This window comes from Larimichthys crocea, chromosome I (assembly GCF_000972845.2).
Source record: "Larimichthys crocea isolate SSNF chromosome I, L_crocea_2.0, whole genome shotgun sequence".
Taxonomy (NCBI): Eukaryota; Metazoa; Chordata; class Actinopteri; family Sciaenidae; genus Larimichthys; species Larimichthys crocea.
Window position 1 is genome coordinate 34,416,857 of NC_040011.1, and position 23,453 is coordinate 34,440,309.

Sequence of the window (23,453 nt, forward strand, 5' to 3'; positions counted from 1 at the left end):
AGAAAAACAGCTCCATAGCACTATTAGAGGTCAAAAACTGTTGCCTTAGGACTGTCATTCTGATCATAAAATGTATAAGGAATGAAGGATGACTTTCAGATTAGTTACTCCCTGATCCATAATACAGGAAAAGATGATCATGTTCATGTTTTTTCACTTTTAACAGCGCAGTCTATAATGTATGTTGAGAGTAATATTGAAAAACGTCCTCCTCTGTTGAAGATGTTCTCAGAATGGGAAGTTGATGGTTACCCTGACAACATTATATGAAGGAGGTAAAAGGAAATAAACTGAAGGTGTTTTATTTGACGTCTCAGGTATAGCTTTATAAAGAATTCCTAAAACAAGCAAATTTAAGTGTTTTCATACCAAGTCTGATCAAGGATTTTCCCACTCTTAGTTTTTTTGTTGCAGAGGGAGGGAGAGAGTCTGTGATGCCAAAGCAGGGATGGGCTGAAATTATTTATAGATGTACACAAAATCAAGCTATTACCTGTGGTGCTGCTTCTTCTCCTGACTCCTAACACTTTTGATTTCAAAAGCTTGAATACACGAGGGTTAGGGTTAGAATAAAAGAATCTGTAGACAGTCGAGTAAAGTCCCAGACTTTGCACGCTGTGTGGTATCCAGTTTATATTTTGTTCAGATTAAAGAATCAATCAAAAAAATGTCACATTTAATTCCACCTTGCTCTTAAAAAGGGACATGTTCAGGTCTGGTTTTGCTTTAATGAGAACTGCAACAATATACATTTTTACATACCGTACACATCATTACTTTAAAACCCTTCTGTAACAGGATATGCATGTTCATGTTTTACATTCAGTTGTAATACAGATAAGGTAACTCACAGAGTACAAATGAGCAAAATGGAGACTTCACACTGCGCAGGCCTCTAACCTCTATAGGACTCCACCTTGTTGCACTCACCCACTTCCCCTTACCCGCTTGAAGAGAGGAGAAACAGAAGAGGAAGAGACGCGAGGGGGATGGGCCTATTGCTTTCATTTAAAGTAAAAAAACAAAATACAGAAGTGAGAAGCAGACACCCTCACCCAAAAGAGAGAGCTAGAAATAAGAGGAGAATCAGAAAGGGAGACTAGAAAGGAGGTGAAGGAATACACGCAACCATGGCTCCTTGGACAAGGACCATCTCGGAGCGGTATGGTGTAGGTAAGTCAGTACATGCTCACTTGTGTGTGTCTTTGTATGTGTGTGTGTGCACGTACATGTTGCAACAGTGTCTCTCTGTTTAAGTATGTTGGTAAACTATTCAGGCTATGAATAAGAATGAGAAAAATAGATGTCCATCACTTCCTGCTTAACAGGATGTGAGCAGGTGCTAACAGCTTCATAGAAGTTTAGGATGAACACATCAGATGTAATCCCTCCAAAAGATTTAAATCCTAAAATATTAACCATTTACCTTCAATGCAGAACTCAAAAGAGATACAGTGGATTGTCTGAAGGATAAAATCATAAACAAAATTACCATCCATCCTAAGCTGATGGAGAATTGAGCGGCAGTTAGGAGGCAATTTCCTTGCATTACACATTATGCAGTGCATAACTACAGAAGGAAGAAGATAAATCGTTCCTGAAAATTACAATTTTAGTTGTGGAAAGATGGAACAAATCCTACACCGTCAAAGCATAACTTCTCAATACAATCTGTAGTTTATCTGGTATCTGGGTTAAATATGGCCGAGCTGATCAGCATGTGTTGCAGTTAGATATGTGAGACAGAAACAAACTTATATAGATTTCTGACTTGTAATTTAAATTGTAAAAGCAGAGATCCACCGGCCTGCTGCAGACGATGCATTGATTTATCCGTTCAATAAATAACAAAGGAAACACGAGTGAAGACAATTTTACACCTTTCATCTCAAATAGTTTTATCACTTATATTTTAAGATTGACACAGAACATGACAATAACTTTATACAAGTAATTTTGAATCAGTTACTAATATGATTAAACTGAATGAAGTATTGTTTATCTACTGCATTTAGATTGAATATATTCCGGCTCTGTGTAAGACTACAACACAGGAAGTGGAGGAAGAAGGAAGGAAGTTCAAAGCCGCACAGCTAAATACTGTAGCAAGAATTGATAAAAACCACATAATGTTATGCACTGTACACACATGATTTCCTTTTGAAAGCATTATATATCTTATTTAAGTGTTGGTCTGAAAGTAGTGTGCCACTTTTTATACAGTTACAAGAATTGCTCTACGTAGCAGGCATTTTATAGCATTGTGTGGCTTGTTCAGTGCCCACACCGTGAAGCAAAGCCGGCCTGTGAGCTAGTGCAACTAGTTTCGCTATACGCTTACTTACCCTGCAACAAAATGATTTCAAGTGTACTCTTTCTGGTGAGGCAGGATAGGCTACGGTAGATACTGCCAGTGCTCGACTTACTGCTCTACCTACTGCTAGCTGCTGCTATTCCTGCTGCAAACACCTATTGCTATGACTGCTGCCTGTACAGTAAATCCGAGGCATAAATTATATGATGATTAATCATTTGGTATATGAAATATCATACAATATTTTTTTTAAAAAAGCCCACCATCACATTCAGTTCACTATCACATAAGATACAGAAAGCAGGTTGTCAAAATAGTTCTTTTAATTTTAAAAATTGAATGTCATCTTTTTCAGCTCTATTAAAACTCAGTTTATATCTAGCTGTAATAAACTTTGTTAATATGTCACTCATGATTTTTTTCTGCCAGTTTGACAGGTGAACTATTTTTAGGCTAGAGGTAACTGTGTTCTCTTTATATACTGATAGTTGTAGAGTGTTTCTCCTTTGCCCCTCTCTCTCTCTCTCTCTCTCTCTCTCTCTCTCTCTCTTTCTTTTTTTTTTTTACTTTTATGAGCAGTCCATTCTGCCTATACTGGTGCTGTTTTTTGTTTCTTTAGCCATTGGCTTCAGAGGTGAACATGGCAATTTAAAATCAGCTGTTGCCAAGGTTACCAAAGAACTCCTGTACCTCAGCAGTCGGGCTAGCTAACTCTTTGTGCTTACATTTATTACATGAGAGGTCTTGGCTTTGGGAAGGTTTGTCATCATACTACCATTAAAAATATATGATCTAATAAATGCATCCCTCACCAGACTGTAACTATTTTTTTTTTAAGTCAAGTGGAATTTTGCTGGAAAAGGAGAAAAGCAGCTTCCACTTGAGATAGGAGACATGGTCTACATCCAGGAGGCCTGTGATGGTAAGAATATAATATTCTCTATATATTATTGTTGCATGGTGCTCATAAATAACAATTTTATGAGGATTTTTGTAACATACATCAGATAATTTTAATATTTTACATCTAAAATGGTCATATTTTCCTGATATTAAAACCCATTTCATTAAACATGCGAAATACACAAATAAAAAATATTGTCAGAATTAAGTTAGTACTTAATAACAATACAGTAAATGTTGAAGTAAATATGAGACATATTTGAATTTTAACAGCCACTGAGTTTATAGCATTAAAATTTTAAAGCATATTTTAGTTTGGACACCATGTAACTGAATTCATTTGTTCTGAAGTCACCTCTTTGAAATTAAAATATGAAATTTCTTGATTTGTATTTTTTTTTTAAAGGACCATTTTATTTTGATGAACAATATTTTTCTCAGCTTTAAAATTAATCGACAAAATTAACGCGTTAATTTTGACAGCACTAATTTTTTTACATCTAAAATGGTCATATTTTCCTGATATTAAAAACCAGCTTCATTAAACATGCGAAATACACAAATAAAAAATATTGTCAGAATTAAGTTAGTACTTAATAACAATAGAGTAAATGTTGAAGCAAATATGAGACATATTTGAATTTTAACAGTCACTGAGTTCATTGCATTGAAATATTTTAGTTTGGACACCATGTAAGTAACCTCTTTTGAAGTTATAATATGACATTTCTTGATTTGTATTTTTTTTTTTTTAAAGGACCATTTTATTTTGATGAACAATATTTTTCTCAAATAAATGTGTCAGTCTTTGTCAGACACCAGACCAGTCTAGTCACCTCCACATTTCTCACTTTCTCACGTAGAGATGTCAGTGTAGTGTGATAGCACTAAGATGACAATCGATTTGTCTTTCAGGATGGTACAGAGGCTACTTGGCCAGGAACAGATCTCAACAGGTAAAAATTCACACGCACAACCTGCTTTTTGCATCACATTGATTTTAACAGAAAGAATACAATAACACATAATACATGACATTCAGATTTATTAAATTGGGAGATATTCTTTTCTAGTTTTGTGGATTTTGTTCTCCCCCACACATTTTCCTCTCCAGGGAGTGTTTCCTGCCAGTTTTGTCCATCTTAAGGAGGTCATCATTGAAAAACGAGGGTGAGCAGAATTAAAAAGTCTTCAACTGCATCCAAAAGTTTTTATTTTTATTTTTTTGGTTTGTTTTTTAATTTGTCATGTTTTCATGTATGTGTGTGGGACTACAGAGATGAGGAGGTGGTGATTTCTGCAGAGATGCCCCTGGTGAAGGAGGTGACCACCACATTGAGGGAATGGGGAAGCATATGGAAGCAGCTCTTTGTGGTAATAAAAAAATCCTAACACATGAAAAACACTTTTGTAAATGTGTATGTGTGAGTTTGAGTATAACATCACACGTCTACCCATCCAGGCCAATAAACCAGGGCGTGTGAAACAGGTCCAGAGACTGATGTGTGAGTTAATGGAGTGGCGTTCCCAGCTTCTGTCTGGCACTCTGCCTAGTGACGAATTCAAGGAGCTCAAGCAGAAAGTCACTTCCAAGATTGACTATGGCAACAAGTATGTTGAAAACAGAATCACTCTAATGCAGTTACTGACTAAACAGATTTTTCAAACTGATTTCAATCTGTCACTCCTCCTTCCCATGACCCCTCTGTTGTCTTTCCTCCATGACCACTTGTTACCTTTCTCTTTCAACCTCCCCAAAACTCGTCTCTTGATTCCCACTACAGGATCCTAGAGCTGGACCAGGTGGTTCGGGATGAGGATGGTAACATCTTGGAACCAGAGCGGGCCAGTGTCATCAGTCTGTTTCGGGCTCACGAGGAAGCCACAACCAAGATCAATGAACGCATCAGAGAGGAGCAGGTGAGGAAAAGGATAAGAAGGCAGTAGAGAGCTGTGGCTGCTGTAGAGAGCAGAAAGACGAGAGGATCACACAGAAAGTGTCAAAGGACAGAGGGAGAATCTTACAAGTGGATGGAAGGACAGATGTTGCAATTACAATTAAATTTAGATTAGATTAGAGTAATGTATGTACATAGGAAACTGGGAAGCTGTTCTCCCCTTTCATGAGGCTATAATATTGGAAAATGCTAAAGTTATTGTTATATGATTGGATCACAATTTTGTCATTTCATTTAGTTTTTTAATCAGAAAATAATAAAATTAAACTTTATCTGCATAAAATTCCATCAGAAAATAATAAAATTAAACTTTATCTGCATAAAATTCCATGAGTAATACAATTTATTGCCAATCATATCTAATTAACATAATTAACAATTCACTTCCTCACAAATTGGCTTCACTTTAACTCTACACAGCCTGTTTTTTATTTATTTTTTATTTCAAAACTAATTCATTAGTAAGACGTGATTTTCCTATTCAGTGATTTTCTTACACCCAAAAATGAAGTAACCGACTGTTATTAATTGTTATACCAGCTAACCAGATTTAACAGGATATTGAAATGAAAGCTTTTTGGCTGGCATTTTCTCCTGTTGAATCTTTGTACAAAGTTTGCCTCCTACAACTAATGTCCTCTTCTACCAGTCCAACATCCAGACAGACCACAGTGGGATCTCAGCACGGATCCAGTCTTCGCCCACCCACAGCCTTTACGTCTTTGTCAGAAACTTCGTCTGTCGCATTGGAGAGGACTCAGAACTCTTTATGTCCCTCTATGACCCCATCAAACAGACCATCATCAGGTATCACTTTTATTGTACTTCTCTCTTAGCTTCAGGTCCTAGTTTCATACACTGAGCTTTACAATGTGTTTAGGTGGTTGTCAGTGCATTCGTTTCAAGTTAATTTGAGACTTAAATAATAAAGTGATGTAGAAGTCTGGTAGATTAAATGATCTCCTCTTTCATACATTTGAAATAATTTATGTTTATGAGTCTAAATTTCAGGATTGATATCATTAGATGAGTAAACTATATCCAATAACGACCCCTTAAATAATATAAAATTATTGGAAAATTCTGCCTTGCATTAAATGGGTTTAGCCTCCATTGTGTCTCTCTTAGTATCAGTTTACTGTCTGAAAGGAATGAGATTACCTTCGAAGTCAGGTTCAGATTTTCTGTAGCTCACGTTCTTCTCCTCTCCCTTTCATTTCCTCATGTCTACATACCGCTCCTTGTCTTGTATCCACATTTGTCCTCTCTCTTCTTTTGTTGAACCCCACTAAATTAGAACAATGGTATGACAAAAATAAGAATACAGAAAACACAAATTACAGGGCAGCAGATACTGACTGGCAGCACTATGTGGTGCCTGACAGGGCTGATGCTAAGCCCTGTCACTCACTGTCATAGGGGGTATATCTATGTCTTAGCTACTGCAGCTGGGAGCATTAAGATAGACCTGGATCAGTAATCTTTTTCTCAATATATATCCACCAAAGTCTGATTGAACATTTTTATCCATCCAGGTTTGATATTTTCTGGTCATTTATTCTGATTCTCTTTCTTCTTATCTGCTTTTTGTTTGTTTTGTACTATCCATTCTCTCACCTTGTCTATATGTCTGTCTTTGTCTAAAAAAGTGGCAGATAGTAGAGTTTTATGACAGGAATGTTTTAGAAAGGTATCAGCTTTTTCTTTTTGATTCACCCCACTGCACTCACTCACTCACTCATCTGTCTTGCTGTCTATCTGTCTTTTTATCCCTCTGTCCGTGTTTGGTACATGCTTGTATGTCAGAAAACATTATTAGGAAGAGAAGAGTTGTGTCTTTAGCACTTAAATCAAAATGATGTGGCTGCACTGGGGATCATTTGTGGACCCACATGCCTGTCAGGGGTTAACTGAAAGTTTTTAGCTTTAACTTTTTCAATACATCAAGTGATGTCATATCATCAAACCGCATATAGTATCCTCATGTGTACCAGACAGGCTGCTCTGTGATGCTCTCCCGAAGAGTACCAAAAGATGCAAAAGATGATAGAGGCAAACAGTCCAGCTTTATCTGGACCAAACACTCGCTCTCTCCTGCAGTGGACAGAGATGGAATTTCTATCTTTTTGGTTCATCGCTTCCTGTAGGTGGAACTACTGACAAACAGAATTTTGTTTTTGAAGACTGAATTCATTGCAGTTGCAGTTTTTGATACTAAGTGTGGTTGTGTATTAAAATATTCCAATACAAATAATCTCAAATTTCCTCTCTTTTGCATGCTTGGTGCAGTGAGAACTACTTGGTTCGATGGGGTAGCAAAGGATTTCCCAAGGAGATTGACATGCTTAACAACCTGAAGGTCGTCTTTACAGTAAGTGACCACAGGGGGGCACTATCATACTGTTTCTTATCTCCACAGATGCAATATTATATAGAAATTAATGGATTTATTCCCTGTTAGAAGATTACGTTGTTTTTTCATTCTCTCTCCCACTAACGTTCTGTCCCCATCTCCTCTTTCCTCTGTCTTTTTATCCTTGTGTTCTTTTGCTTTCTTTTCTCTCTGTTCTCCTTTTTTTTCCTGATTTTCTCTTACAGGATCTGGGTAACAAGGACCTGAGTAGAGAAAAGATTTATCTGATCTGTCAGATAGTAAGAGTGGGCAGGATGGACCTGAAAGAGGCTTACAGCAAGAAGTTCACTCAGGGCCTGAGACGTCCATTTGGGGTAGCAGGTACTCGTAGAACAGCCAATACAGTTTTATTTTAGCTGATGGTGCTCCTAAATTGCCAGTCCAAGTGTTCAAGCAATGTAGAAAGTATTCATTGGAGTTATTACACTTTGCTAAACAGAATGATTTCACTTTATTGTTGGTATTGCTTTTAGTAGCCTGTCTTGAAGCTGCAGTATACGAGCCAACAATTATGTTCTCTTTTTACTTTTGTTCCCTAAAGGTTTTAAAAGCAATTTTGTCAGCTGCTGCCCCTACTGCTGTGGGCATTATCACCAGCTACCTGGTGCAACTACAGACATCTTTTGTAAACAAAACTAAAATATTGATAGTAGCTGTCCACTACTTTTTTCCTCCCTGAAGTCTATCGTTTTGCCCTCCGGCTCAAAGCTGCTTATATCCTCATATTACTTCACAAAACACCTCTTGGGGTGTATAGTGAGGCCTGTTTTGCCAGACTAGTGTGTGAAAGCGCTTTATCTACAAAATGTTCACTGGGGCTGTTATTGTTGATTGATATGAATCAGTGAAGTCAGAAATGACTGCACAGCGTTTTCTTTGATTGTGCTGTCACAGACATGTGTTTTCTTTTCTTGGCAGTGATGGACATTAGTGATCTCATCAAAGGGAAGATTGAATGTGATGAGGAGAAGCAGTTTTTCATTCCCTTCTTCCCGTATGTCCTATTTTTCTTCTCCAAATATACTTCAGCTCTGCTGCCTCTTTCCCTCTTTAAGGCACTTACATCTATGTTCACAGATACTGCCTGTGATCAAAATAGCAAAATTGCAATTTGTGTGTGTAAAGGTTTCAGCATCTGCATGATTTTAAGATGAAACAGTTTCTGTGTGTTTTTAATACCTTTGTGTGTGTTTGTTTGGCTTCAGGGTGGTTGCTGAGAATGATTACCTCCACACCTTGCTGAACAAAGTGACAGCCTTACGAGGAGACAGTGGTGGCCAAGGTACTGTTTTGACATACAGGTTTCCTATAGAGTGTTTCCATGTGACTATTCTGCTGTTAGTGATACTGTATGCACTGAAGGTTCCCAATGGACTGTGAATGCTGTCATTTGTGGTCAGCCAAAATGGCCATTCCTGATTGCATCCTGCCTCTTCTCTCTGCTCTGTGGGTGAGAATGAAGGTCATTATCCTGATGGATAGCATGCACCCTTGAGCCGATGTTTTCATATTACTTACCCTTTATTTCTCCCTCACCAGCCTCCAGTCTCACTGCCTACTACCTCATGTTTATGGCTGACTTTGACAGCTCCTATGTGTGACACTGTCATGTTCCACATAGAGTAACCCTGCATGTTAGACTGCACTGTTATATCGCTCAGCTTTTATCTTTCCTCCTGCTCCTGAAGGCTCTGGGCATAACCTAGATATGAAAGGAGCACCCGGACGAGCAGATATGGACAGATCACCTGAGGCCACCAGATGTCTGTTCTTAACATCATTCACCCCTAATCTCTCCTTCCTCTCACTTTGAGATGCTCCTGCCACAGTACACACACATACACACTGACACACATGTATAGAGTATTCCCCATAGATATCTAGTTAGCCTTGAAAATGTAGGTTTGTGACATAGTCCAGATTTCACCAGCTATGTACTGTATTTTCTTAAAATAGCTCACCCCTTTTTTCCCCTTTCTCTTCATTCTTCATTTGTGCTTTTCCACATAATTTCTCTGAAAGCTGTGTGAGAGTCCATATTCTTTAGGGCTACATTTCTGTCTATTAAAGTAACGCCTCCTTTCTCTGTGTCCTTCGGCAACTTCTCTCACAACACTTTAAAAACAGGAGGCAATCATTTTTATACTACTGATTAGTTTTCAACAACAGCAACCATTTCCACATCTCTGGCTCACCTTGGAACACTTTTACATTATGTTTCCCTTAGATAAATGCTAAAAGTTTACACAAAGTGGATCTCACTTTAAGTTTGTCCTTCAGAGCTCATGTTTCAGGGGTCGTAAAAACAAAAAAAAATGCATTAAATTCTGTTTTAATGGTACAGAGCATTGAAATTCCTTATTCATTCGTTTGGCTTTAACTTGAATCCTCTTAGCCGCAAGAGTAATGTAAACACCTTGAGTTCCTTATTTAAAATAGCCTGGACTGGCACTTATTTGTCTGAGTAAATGTATTAATATTTGGACAGACAATTTTCTGAATTATTAAATTTAACTCAAACAAACCCTTGTTTAGTTGTTTTGTGTGATCAACTTTGATTACTACGAAGTATAACAGACCAATATTACTCTCTTTCACACCTTTGACACTGTACAGTAATATACACAAAATCTTGCATTATTTAGGGGAAACTGTACAGTAATATACACAAAATCTTGCATTATTTAGGGGAAAATAAGGAATAAATCAGGAACTAACAGTTAATGAACCAGATATCAGACATACTGAAACAAAATGCCAAAATGAAATATAGTTTCTCTACCAGTTTATTATATCTATAAACTTGATAAATTCTTATACTTAATAAAACATCTGTCTAAATTTCAATGAAGGATGAATTCAACTCATACACATCCAAGAGTGAAATAAAGAGTAAGTATATCAGTTTTTACCCTAATATGGACTATTAAATGTCTGATTATCAGGTTCATTATTTTTCACAACAACATAAAAAAGCATCCTCTAAAAAAGATATTGTCTATATTTAATGACTGTATTTTTGAATGTTGAAAGGGACATAACATAAATACTTGACGCATCCCCCCTCAAGTGTTAGTCATGATGTAAATTGCATCCACTTAATGACCCACCCCCCCACAGCCTGTAAAATGACTGTATCCCTCAGGATACAGAAACCATTTAAAGGCTATCAAGAATATGTATTTTTAAGGGACAGACTGAATACTGCTTCAAAGAAGAAAAAATCCAATGTCAAACATTAACACATCATCGTCTTCCCTCCTCCTCTACCCCTACTTCTCTTCAGGTCTGTGGGTGACCATGAAGGCCCTGGTAGGGGACATAGTTCAGATCCGGAAGGAATACCCTCACCTGGTGGACCGCAGCACTGTGGTGGCTCGCAAGCTGGGCTTCCCAGAGATCATTATGCCGGGAGATGTTCGCAATGACATCTACCTCACCTTACAGGGCGGCGACTTTGACAAATACAACAAGACGACACAGAAAAACGTGGAGGTCATCATGTGGGTCTGTGACGAGGAGGGCAAGGTCATACAGGTCAGCAGCTTGAATAGATGAGGCTGTACAGAGCACGTCAATGTATTTGATAGGAAATGGATTTCTGTAAGAAGGGATTGGTTTATGTGTGAGAGGCAGTGTGCAGGTATGAAAGTGTGTATGTGTCCATGCAGTATTTAAGAGATTGAGGTGGTATGGGCCAATGAGCAAGCATGGCACTGATCAAGCTTACTCACCCTCTCATAGTCTGGGGCACATAGACGTGGCTTTATTGCAGAATGAAACACACACACACAGCTATACACGCACACACACACACACTCACACACACACAGAAGCGTGAAATCCTTCAGCTCAAAATGACAAGTATTTTCTTTCTCTCCCTCTTTCCTAGAACTCCATCTGTCTGGGAGCCGGGGATAAAGCGGTCAGTGAGTACAGATCCGTCATCTACTACCAAATCAAACAGCCCCGCTGGATGGAGACAATTAAGGTGTGTGTGTGCATTTGTGTATAAACGTGTGTGTGTTGTGGAATGAGTTGCAGAGCTAAGGATTCAAAAGTAGTTACTGGTGAAAGTTTATTTCCTATATCTATACGAGTTTCCTTGAAGATGGCTGATGTTTATAAAGCATTTGTATGTTTCTCATTTCAAGAAAATAAATCCCAGAACAGCCCTGGTATGCCTTTTTAAATTGTATCTGTTATTTTATCTGTTTATGATAACATGAAATGTCCTCCAGGTGGCAGTCCCTCTAGAAGAAATGCACAGAATTCATTTACGCTTCATGTTCAGACACCGCTCTTCCCAGGAGTGTAAGTATCAGCCCCCCCTCGTCCTCTGCCTGTCAGTTGTCTGCATGCTTCCACACTCCTCAACTCCTCTCCACTGATCCCCTGAGTATAATGTGACACTGAAAGGACCGAATGATTGGATGCAATTTGGAAAATTACCCAAGTCATCATTGCATGCACTTGATTATACAAATCAGCAGTCTTTCCTCCTCCCATGCCTGAATTCACACCCTTCCTACCACATTTAAATTTCCATGATGTGTTTCTCCTCTGACCCTTCTCCCTTCTTCTGTTTACACGTTCATCTAATTTGTCTCCAGCCAAGGACAAGAGCGAGAAGAACTTTGCAATGGCCTTTGTGCGTCTGATGAAGGAGGATGGGACAGTTCTACAAGATGGGCTTCATGACCTTATCGTCTTTAAGGTCAGAACCAGAGACAGAACTTTTGTGGAAAGAAAACATATTAACCCATTAACAGGCCCAGTGTCTCTCGATGAAGACTTATTGTCACCCAAATCTCTTCTTTGACCCCCTCTCTGCAGAATAATACTAATTCAAATGAATAGTAGATCAACACACAAGACTTTCAGAAACTCCTCTGATAAATAAATGACATAGTGAGTCTGTTATGATAAGGTGTCACAGCTCATTATTTTTGTTGGACCAATGAGTTTTGGATTGAACAGCCTAACTCTGACGGATATGAAATATCTCTAAGTAGATAAGATATCAGTTGAAAGGCACCTTGTCAATTGGCGGTTAGTAACAAAACCACTTTACAGAGCTTTTTCTGATTCAGCATTCATGGTCCAACATGAACAAATGTACCAAACTGAGTCTTTGATCTCAGTGTAGAGTAATGGGAAATTAGTGGTATCACAGAAGTATACTGGGTTATTTGACTAAAGGATGGTAGAAAATGTTTCTCTGAAAAAAACACTGTAGCAGAGAACGAATTTCTCAGTTGCAACCATACCAGACCTAAACATATAGTGGGTCTGGATGGGAGATTATGGCCACCCAGACAGGTTGAGTGAAGCCAAATAGATTTCCTGCCAAATGAGCCAGAGCTAAGATTGAATCCCCATATTGATTAAATGCCAAACGCAATGAAGATTAATTACTCGTGATTCACTCAAAGACCAAATGGATGGTCCCACTGTGCACTCTTTCTCGATTATCTCTTGTTATTCCTGCATTCACCTCAATGTCTGTGCCACTCCCAACTTTTTCACCCACTCACTCAAATCATATCAGGTTTATTGCCACATATATACACATACACGGTACAAAATATAGTGAAATCCATTCTCTGTTCACAGTGACCTTGGTCAAGGGCACTGAAGGACGAATTAACCTAACATGTGTTTGGTGGTAGGGGAAACTGGAACACCTGGGGGAAACTCACATGAACAGAAAGGCCCTGGGACCTTCTTGTTGTAAGGCAATAGTGCTAAATACTGAACCACCATGCTGCCACTCAGTATTCCTTACTGGCTTGGCATTAATGAGGACAACATTGAAGTTTGAGGCTTGAATGTACCTTACCTGAAGATGGTACACTAACCCATATACCGAAGAATGTACAGTAGTCAAAACAGCTAAACAAAGTACAAAATCAATATGCCAAGAGGAGATATCTTGTCTTTTTTAAGATGAAAAATACTGCACCAGGAGCTGGTGTTGTTTTTCTGCTCTTATTTTTTTTAACCTGACCTTGTCCATTGTTTCTAAAGTTATGAGTTTACAAACCAAAGTAGATGGCAATAGTGATCACAGGGGATAACTGCTATAGAACTGGTAACTTCAGTCACATTTTCCTCCAGGACTGGCCTGATAAATCACTGCAAGTGTAGCAAATCCTAAGAGCCTCAAGACATTTTGACTAAATACAGGAAATATAATTCTCGTCCCAATGCTGCTGCGACACCCGGCAAACATCTGTGCCATCATTAGCGAAGTTGTAATATCACTGGTGTGTCAACGTTATTGGGTTAAAAACGACTCTCTTACTATGTCCTCTCAGGGTGACAGTAAGCGCATGGAGGATGTGAACTGTTACTTGTCGTTGCCCTCAACCCGCAACCACGGCGACCTGCACAAGTCCGTAACGCTGAGCCGCAGCTCCAGCAACGTGTCCGGGAGTGGAGGAGGCCTGTCGGTCAGCTCTAGAGACGGCTTCACCATCTCCACCCTGGTCTGTTCCACCAAGCTTACACAGAATGGTAGGTGTATGTGTGGGTTTGTTTGTATGTGTGGTTGGGGCAGGTGTTACAATGTTCAAATAACCCCGTATTGACACTGTGTTGATATTAAGCTGCTGTAGAGACTTGTCAGGGCAAATTATTTTTATTCAGAAACACACACACACACACACACGCTGATATACACACAAAAACTGAAGAGGGGTTAGGGCAGAAATTATAAGGAGTGCAAGGGTGTTTGAAATTAAACCTGACACGTCAAAAAAACATTCATTAACATCTTCTTTCAACAGAGTAATAAGGGCAGGCCAAGACAATGAATCATCTGTTGGCTGTGAAATTGGTAGAGGACAAATCCACAACTTGGAAGGTTGCTTTAAGTCTGAAAACACTGCTGGTCCAGTGTACATACTGTATTGGGCTAAATGTTTTGGAAGTTTAGATTTCTCCTTAGAAAACTAAAACTGATAGTGTAATACAGGTTATTTTTAGGCTTACGGCTAAAGGCTGAGTCAGGACAACAGTAGCTGAAGGGTGAGGCAAAGTGAGGTTAGGGTTAGGGTAAAGGAGACGTCCACCCAATTAACAGTGAGTCAACAGTGTGTTAATTAGGTCAATGGGGGGGGGGGGCAAAGGATGCAGGCAACTGTTTAAGTATGCAGTGTGTGTATATTTTATTAGTGCCACACATGCACACACACACACGGGCACGCGCACACAAACACGATGAAATGCACATCCACATCTACAAATGCCTACACACATTTACACTCCAGACTGTAACGTACATCAGACACAGGTGCAGTGCAACAGCTGTTACTGAGGAAACCAGTCCATCACTATAATGAACATTATCCTGCAGTATTAATCACCTCTACCGGCAGACACACACACACACACACACACACACACACACATACAGGCAGGCACACAATGTTTTTTGGGGCCACCCACCAGATGCGCGGCTTGGCTTGGTGAGTCAGACATTGTTGGACAGGGAAAGCAGTGAGCTTCAAGCGGGCAGCCCTACAGAGACGTGGAAATCTGCCCCATGTCAAACTGTAGCAGAATTAGTGACAGAAACTGTGGATTTGAATATACAACTGACAGTCTCACTAAGTGGAGGAACGGGTTCTGTCCACATGACAAATTGTCCCTTGACAAATTGCTACTTTGTTGTTGCTTATCAGTCAAAGATGAACTTGGAAAACAGGAATGGATTTATATATGTATAAGAGAGAAGCAGCAAATAATATTCTATTCAAACAATAAATGTAATATTAATACAGTGTAGTAACTTCCACCTCCTATCTCATACATGATATTAAAGTGTCAAATCACTGACAGGTGAAGTCAGTTGTGTATTCTGTGCGACATGCGTTATCAAGTGTTCGAGGACAGTGAAAAACTACGATTTGGAGCACTCTTGACTATGAAGACTAACCTTCAAAACAATAGCTTTGATCAGCTTCATTATAGGTGTGTGAATGGTTAAGACAGCTGAGCAGAAAATGTTTTTCTGTGTGTCTCTCCTCTCCAGTGGGCCTGCTGGGGCTGCTTAAGTGGAGGACTCGACCTGAGCTCCTCAAAGAAAACCTGGAGAAACTCAAAATCATTGATGGAGAGGAGGTAGTCAAGGTCAGTGGTGTGAATACAAGTGTGTCTTTGCATAAGTGTGTAGTCTGCCGTGTGTGCACACTTACCAGACGTCTCTTTTGTCTATGTATGTGTAGTTTCTGCAGGACACCCTGGATGCCCTATTCAATATCATGATGGAACACTCTCAGACTGACGACTATGATATCCTCGTGTTTGACGCATTGGTGAGTGTGTTTACCCAGCAAATGCTTGTGTGTGTGACTCTGTTTGTGTGCCTTGTCAACAGATGCAGCTGATTTTTGACAGGCTGTAGTGTGTGTGTATGTGTGTGTATCTAGTCTGACATCTTTGTGTCTACCTGTCCATCTTTTTCCAAATAAACATGTCTATCTGCTGATTGTACATAACTTCTCATCTGCCTGCTGCTCTGTAAACACACAGCTGTCTGTCTGTTTCTCCATTCTGTCTGCCAGATTTACATCATAGGTCTGATTGCTGACAGAAAGTTCCAGCACTTCAACACAGTGTTGGAGGCCTACATCAAGCAGCATTTCAGCGCTACACTGGCCTACAAGTAAGTTACTTTATGGATCAAAGCACACTTGTTTTCATCTCATTCTGTTATGTTATGCATGATTTTCTTGAATGACAGTTCTCATTTACATATGAATAATATAATATATTGAACATGAACATTTAATGTGAATGCGACAAAGATAGGCAAATTTAAATTGATATATTACACTTACTGTCTGAGAAAGAAACAACACGACAAATATAGACATTGTAGGCATAAAACATGTATGTGAAAACATTTGTTGCACAAGAGTTGCACAAATTAATTGAAAAAAGTCATTTTGCTCCTCATAAATGTTGCAAATCAGTATGCTCATGCAGCAATGCTGTTAATGTTTTGAAAAAGCATCTCCTTATTGAATCTGCCACAGGAGACTTTATTATCAATTAAACTCAGTGAGCGTGACTGACCATATAAAGTTCAAATGAATTTACTTTGGGCTCCATAAAACGACAGCTGAGCGCTTCATTGAGGTATCACCTTCAGGATGTGCAGGAAGGAGAGTGTTAGACTTCATGTCAGCAAACATGCCACACTGTGTTTGTGTTTTGCAATGTTCATTTTTGTATTTCAAAAGAAGGAGTACATGATCTTTCATGAGGAAAGTCTTCCACCTCTTGAATCAGATCTCAACAATGCTTTGTGTCATCAAGCCGAAAACAGACTTTTTTGTTGGATAGAGCATCATCAAGTATAGGTCCAGAAATGCATGCATGGACTAGTGTGGGATGTTCCAGAATCAAAAGCATAATCCTGTCAGGTATCACATACTCTGTGCCAGAGGTATACAGGTGTGAAACCTATTTTGGTGACCTGTGCCACCTGAAGATCTAATGTTAAATGATTAAACACTGCACTATATTCATCTGCCACTGGAGGCCAGTATGTGTGTTGGCCTTTGGAGCGCTTGACTGAGAAGGATTAGAGTGTGTTGCTTCACTGTACACTCAGCTAGCCAGAGTTTTAACCCTGCCTCTCTGTGGAGTAGCAGCTAAAGCACTCAGGCATGCTCCCAAACATGCCCGTCTGCTTCCGACTCTCTGATAATTCACTTCACTTAATTCAGTGGGCACGAGAGAAAACATTTGTCTGCACTGCCAAAGCTTCAGTTAGGAAATTAAAAACATGTCTGACTCCTCCTGCTCGCTTTTTGCCCCCTGAATGTTTTCTTGCATTCCTAACTGCTTCTCCTCGGCATCCGTTGCTAAATTATCCATGACACTTCTCTCTCCTCCTGTCTTTTTTTTTCACTCCATCTACTCATGTGTCTCTCCACCATCTTTCCGTCCTTCCATCCCTCCCCTGTCAGTGTGACGGTGTTAAACCCTCTTTAAGAGGGTCACTGCAGCTCAACGCCTATCTGCCCAGGGGCTGTTATGTAAAACGCTCTAACTCCCTCTCACTATCATTTTAAACTCCCTATCTCTGGCTCTTAAAAAAGAAATAAATCCTCCTGTGCTTGCCTTTAAGCCATGCACCAAAACAAAACCGGGGAAGACTGTATGGTAATAACATTAGTAATATTTTCAAGGCCACCCTGACAGCAATGAGGCCAGATTAAAGTTCATTTTTTTAAGGGGACTTTTATTTTTTAAGAGGATTTGGTAGTTTTAAACAAGTTAGTGGCTGAGCCACTGTTGCCATTTCATGGAAATCACAAAGCCAAATATCTTAACCCTTTGTAGGCCTGCAGTATTGTTTTATGTGTTATAAATATGCTAGTATTGCATGCCATTGATATATTGCAGAGGGACAAGACATAGAAATGCTTATATTGTAGGTCATAAACTTAGACTGAACTCTGTTACACACATCTCTCTTTTTAACTGCTTTGACACACCGGAGTATTTCTGTTTAAAGATGCCTTTAGGCTGCACGTGTGTCAGAGAATGATTTATTTTTTTTTCATTATACATCTGAGGGCAAATACAACTGTCTGCTAGCTATTTGAAAGGTATATCTGTTGAGGTGTGAAATACTGTTTTGCCATTTTTCCATCTACAAAGTAGTATTCCTGTCTCTCGTTCTTTCACTCTCACTCGGTCGCATCGTCTCTCTGCTCTAGAGAAGTGAAAAATGGAGTTGGTGATTAACTTTCCAACTTGCGGAACATCAGAAAAGGAATGACAATTCTAACTGAATGATTTTGATTTCTCTTTTCCTCCCTTTCTCTTTTCTCTCTCTTTCTTTCCCTTATCATTCTCTCTCAGAAAACTCATGTCGGTGCTGAAGAGGTATCTGGATGTGTCCAGTCGAGGGGAACAGTGTGAGCCCATCCTCCGAACCCTCAAAGCCCTCGAGTACATCTTCAAGTTCATCGTCCGGTCGCGCATGCTCTACTCCCAGTGAGTTTTTGTGTTTGTGGGCTGCTTCTAATCTCCTTTTGAACTCACAATGATGAAAATAGAGATCCTTGAACGCACGCACACACAAACACACACCGAGTCCACTGACACTGTATCACCGGAGTAATCGTTTTTGACAGCTCTGTGAGAAAATGCTGCTGATTACAGCACTACTGCTGCTAATAGGCATTGATGATAAAGTTCAGCATCCAAATAAGAGCTAATGACAGGGCAGGGCTGCTGAATGGGCAGCCAGTGAAACACCAAACTGACAAAGTTTCTTCAGGAGAGACTTATGACACTCCTGCTGTGTCGAGAGCTGCACCATACGATAACTGTAAACACCATTTATAAAAGCCGCACAAAAGTTGATGCTGACAGATCAGAAACATGATCCACGATTGTGTTATATATCTTCTCTATGGGTGATTGGAGTACCTGTGGTATATAAGACACAATCATATCCGTAATTTAGTGCTGGTTGATGTATGATTTAAGTTTTATGTACATTTTTATGGGTTGTCTGCCTCTGTTAGGAGCAGTATATTAGTGGTTGTATAACTGAATTAAGAGGGGATCTCTGACTGTGTGTGTACGTGTTTGTCATTCCAAATCCACTGGTCAAGAAGGTCTGTGTTTTTAATCTTCTAGAGGGCATTGTGGGCTCTATTTGTTGGAATTGGTGTGTTTGTTTATCGATGTTGTCGTGGGTGTTTGTTTATTTATTCATAGAGTGTGTGCGGATTTGTGTGGATGCATCAGCGTGGTTTCCCAAGTGGTATGTGTGTGTGTGTGTTTGTGCATAGGAGCGTACCTCTACATAAGCCCACACATATACATTTAAGCATACTTCTAAGTATATGTCTTTGCGTTTGTGTGTGTGTGTGTGTGTGTGTTTGTGCACGCATTGCATTAGCTCCACTGCTCCTGGATTGACTGAGCCTCCCCTGGGTATCTCTGAACCAATAAATCTCACTCTCCTTTTCTCTTCCTCTTTCTGTCCTTCTCTATCTGTCGTCCTCCAACTACCTGCAGCCGACAACTTCAACTTGCTCTTCATCTAAAGTTTTCACATCACATTTTTCCTCATAAAGCTGTAGGGAAATAAAACGGTTTAGAGGGGTATCAAATTATGGATGTGCAATAAATCAATTTTTCAGAATTATCAAAGACAGAAGAAAATAATAACTTTAATTAAATTAGATTAGTAGCAGATTGGAGGAAGCCGGCTTACTACTTTTGTTGCTCCTTGTAAAGTTAGCTGTCAAACTTTGTGTGTGCTGCTTGCGTTAACTGGACTTAACTCTTTGTTAGCGGCGTCTACTCGACTAATCAGGAATCTAGACAGGCTCTCACATTTCCACTGTGACAGCCGTGCCCTGTGGAATCAAGTGTTATCCTTTCTTTGGTGCCTCTGCTCTGGGCAGACCACAAGGTTTAAAGGGCCATTAGCTTGTAAAAGAGAGTGAACAATGAGGCGACCTGCTTACAGTCACAGGAAGTGACAGTGGGACACCTACTACTTATGTTTCACAGTAAAACTAAATCATCCAAATTTATCTGTGGAGTCCCACTGGTTGCTACATCTCATCATCATGCTAAAAGAGATTCAGGTATTCATGAGAGCTGCAGACACTGTAGGTGCATCTGTATGGCTCCATCATCACCATCAAGACTAGCAGTCATTAATAGTTAAATAGGCAGCATTGAAGATTTATTAGCTTGTCAAACTAGCTCCGTGTTCATGCAAAGTCTATTAGGGTGTTTACTTGAAAAATATGTAAGGCACGACGTACCAGATTTTGCTCTTTCCTTCACCTTCTTTCTGTCCTTCACGCCCTATGGCTTTCATTACTTCCCTGTAGTCTAGTTCATCAGCTGTATCTGCTTCTTTTTCTGTTGCCCCAAGCACCCGCTATGTTCTATATTTCTCCTTTGTTTTATTACATCCCGATGTCCTCTATATTTTCCGCTCATCTTTAAATTTCTCTATCTCTATCTTTTCATTCATCCTCTTTTCATTTGTTCACACCTTTCCTATAGAAGCACATTGTCATCTTAGACAGTAAGAATGTTTTCTAATCTGAAGATCTTTTCGCATTGATGCGATAAAGATTGTATTATTAAAGATCTGTTTCCTATGACACCTTATATTATTATGATATGATAATGACATCTAATTATTTTGAGGTCTTTACTCATTATAGGAAGGCATGATATATCTGGTTATAATGCTAATACTAATACAACTAATAACATTCATGATATGGGGAGCTACAGCTACAGTGGCACATACTTGCTAACCAACATTTTTAAGAATTCCAGCTTTTTCACAATAATAGCCTAAGGGTTTTACATTTTTTTTTAATTGTCTGCATGAATAAACCTCATGGCAGTTATATGACTGAGTGCACCACCCTTCCATTTTTAAAAGTTTCACGTATCAGTCTTAGAGGCTTAGATGTAATTTTTATCAAACAATTTTGATGCGTCAGAGCAATGATAGTCACTGCACCACTAATTTCTTCTTCTAAGTGTCATGCAGAATATTTGCACTTCAGATTTGCCAAACCTGAGGAAACCGTGTGTCTTACTGCTTAATTGCAGTATTGAACATTTTAGCTGATTGGTCCGAGAGGGGTGGGGGGTGGTGGGTGGCAGTGCAATTATAAATCCTAACAAGGCATTTGTTACTGATTTGCTTAGACAGTGAGTTCACAATTCATGGGAGACATGTTTAGCCTTGCCTTGTTGTCCACCCCAACCCTCCTGTTTTTGTTTTCCTCCTCTGATCTACACCTACTGGCTCTCCCACTCTCTCCTTTCTTCAGATTGTTCCTCAGTGTCCTTCACTCCTTTCCCTCCCCCTTACTGATTGCCTTCTCTTTATCCCTCTCTTCTCGTCCCCATCTGTCTCTAGTATTAGTTTGCTGAGCTAGTATGATGTATTTGTGTTTTGTGCTTATGTGTGGGTATTAAGTCCCCATTGTGTGTGTGTGTGTGTGTGTGTGTGTGTGTGTGTGTGTGTATGTGTGTGTAAAGATAAGTTGTCTCTGGATATTTTTAGTTCCATATGTATCGTTTGAGTTGGATTAAAGTGGTACTCAACATGCTATAGTGCACTAATGGGAAACATTTTACTCAAGTGTACATGTATGTGTGATACCTGGTGTTAGCACGCCAACATTGACCCTGACACATCCAGACATCAACTGTCTACACACAGAAATACACACACACACACACACACATACATTCATGGGCAGACAAGGCTGGTGGATTAAACGGGACAATGCGTCTGTAATCATAACTGTACTCTGCAAAGAGCCCAGTGATAATACCTCAGTGTGTTACCACCTAATCCCTCCCCCCACATGCTAAATTCACTGTGTGCCACATGTTAATCCTTCCCTCCAGCACTCATAACTTCTATTGTAATTAACAACTGCACAGCTCCACTGAATCACACAGAGAGGAGATGGGGGGGAAAGGAAGAGGGCGGAGAGTTGGATGGGCGAAAAGTTAGCTAGGGGTGGGGAAAGTAGAACTGAGGGGATGGTAGAGGAATGTGTGGGGGTGTTTTTGTATGTGATGTGAATAACGGCAACAAAGATCCCAGTTTTATTTAAAGTCAGAGGAGGATTGTTATAATCCCAACAATCAGTGCTTCAAACTAAACATTAGTTTTACCTTGTCAAAACAATACAGCTTTAGTTTGACGTGTCACTATAATTGAATATAATGCACTGGATTGCAAGTGTGTACTGTTTAGCTCTTATAGACTTAAGCAATATTTTGGTGTGATGGTTTTACAGCTTAATAAAGCAAATGAAATATTGACTTAAGAGTTGAAATGCAATATAAAATGTTGTATGAGGGGAACTGCAGCCAATTCAGTTGATGGTCCATTTCTATAAAAAACAACAATTTTGGCGTAATTTCACTTGTTTTCAGATTACTCTGTGTTAGCATAGAAATGAAGATGACTCCAAAAACATTATCATCACCAACTTGGAAATCAACTAAAACTGTGAAAAAAAAACACTGCAGAAGAATTAACGTCCCAGTGGAGTGGAGAAATAAGGACAACAAATAAGGATAACAATAATATAAAACCAAGCTTCTTTATGAAATGTATGGATGTGAGGCTTGTCTTAAACGTTGCTGCTGGACCTCCTGCAGTTTGCCTGCCAAACAAAAAGGTCAATAGATAATGCAACTGCACTGCACATCATTCCAGACATCTTCACACCAAAGTCACTGATCTCACTGTGCCAGCCTCCAACTGTCAGTGGATCATAAAGTTTCTGAGGGAGGCAGCAGGAGGCAGCAGGTGACACTGGGGGACATCATAATGAGCTCCAGTGCACCCCAGGGATGTATGCTCTTCAGACTGCTCTTCCAACACAAAGGACTGCACCTCAAGAGACCAGTCTATTAAACTCCTGATGTCTGCAGGGGTCATCCAGGATGGTGACAAGTCTGCATAGAGATGGGAAGTTAAATAGCTGGTCCTAGTGTGGCCCCCAACACTGCACCTGCACACCATCACCATGATCAACAACACAGCAGGTTTTTGAGATCCACAATATTCCAGGACCAAAAGTGGTAGTCCAACACAGACAGGGTCTGTCAGGAAAAACATCCTCGTCTCCTGCTCCAGCTCAGGAAGCTCAACCTGCCTAAGAAGCTGCTGATCCAAGAACAGTGTCTTCCCACAGGCCATCACAACTAGTAACAGTTAACAGCAGACACAGTGTGTCAGGAACAGTCCCTGTGCAACACTCCTGTGACTCAAACATTCTCTGTACCTTTAAATTATTTATTGTCATCATCATTAAATATA

The 23,453-nt window shown here is 39.6% G+C and overlaps 1 protein-coding gene across 1 annotated transcript in view; it reads left to right on the forward strand.

The window, feature by feature from the left end:
- Positions 1 to 962: 962 nt before the first annotated feature.
- dock2 (dedicator of cytokinesis 2) overlaps positions 963 to 23,453 on the forward strand; it is a 91,955-nt gene continuing 69,464 nt past the window's right edge. Inside the window, exons 1-21 of the mRNA XM_010749110.3 lie at positions 963 to 1,173; positions 3,153 to 3,236; positions 4,133 to 4,173; positions 4,332 to 4,387; positions 4,495 to 4,591; positions 4,680 to 4,828; positions 5,002 to 5,137; positions 5,825 to 5,982; positions 7,465 to 7,546; positions 7,774 to 7,909; positions 8,507 to 8,582; positions 8,794 to 8,870; positions 10,875 to 11,125; positions 11,481 to 11,579; positions 11,830 to 11,902; positions 12,202 to 12,305; positions 13,909 to 14,107; positions 15,627 to 15,724; positions 15,820 to 15,909; positions 16,159 to 16,259; positions 18,473 to 18,607. Coding sequence (XP_010747412.3) covers positions 1,131 to 1,173; positions 3,153 to 3,236; positions 4,133 to 4,173; positions 4,332 to 4,387; positions 4,495 to 4,591; positions 4,680 to 4,828; positions 5,002 to 5,137; positions 5,825 to 5,982; positions 7,465 to 7,546; positions 7,774 to 7,909; positions 8,507 to 8,582; positions 8,794 to 8,870; positions 10,875 to 11,125; positions 11,481 to 11,579; positions 11,830 to 11,902; positions 12,202 to 12,305; positions 13,909 to 14,107; positions 15,627 to 15,724; positions 15,820 to 15,909; positions 16,159 to 16,259; positions 18,473 to 18,607 — 2,285 coding nt within the window. The 5' untranslated portion in view covers positions 963 to 1,130. The remainder of the gene's footprint in view (positions 1,174 to 3,152; positions 3,237 to 4,132; positions 4,174 to 4,331; positions 4,388 to 4,494; positions 4,592 to 4,679; positions 4,829 to 5,001; positions 5,138 to 5,824; positions 5,983 to 7,464; positions 7,547 to 7,773; positions 7,910 to 8,506; positions 8,583 to 8,793; positions 8,871 to 10,874; positions 11,126 to 11,480; positions 11,580 to 11,829; positions 11,903 to 12,201; positions 12,306 to 13,908; positions 14,108 to 15,626; positions 15,725 to 15,819; positions 15,910 to 16,158; positions 16,260 to 18,472; positions 18,608 to 23,453) is intronic.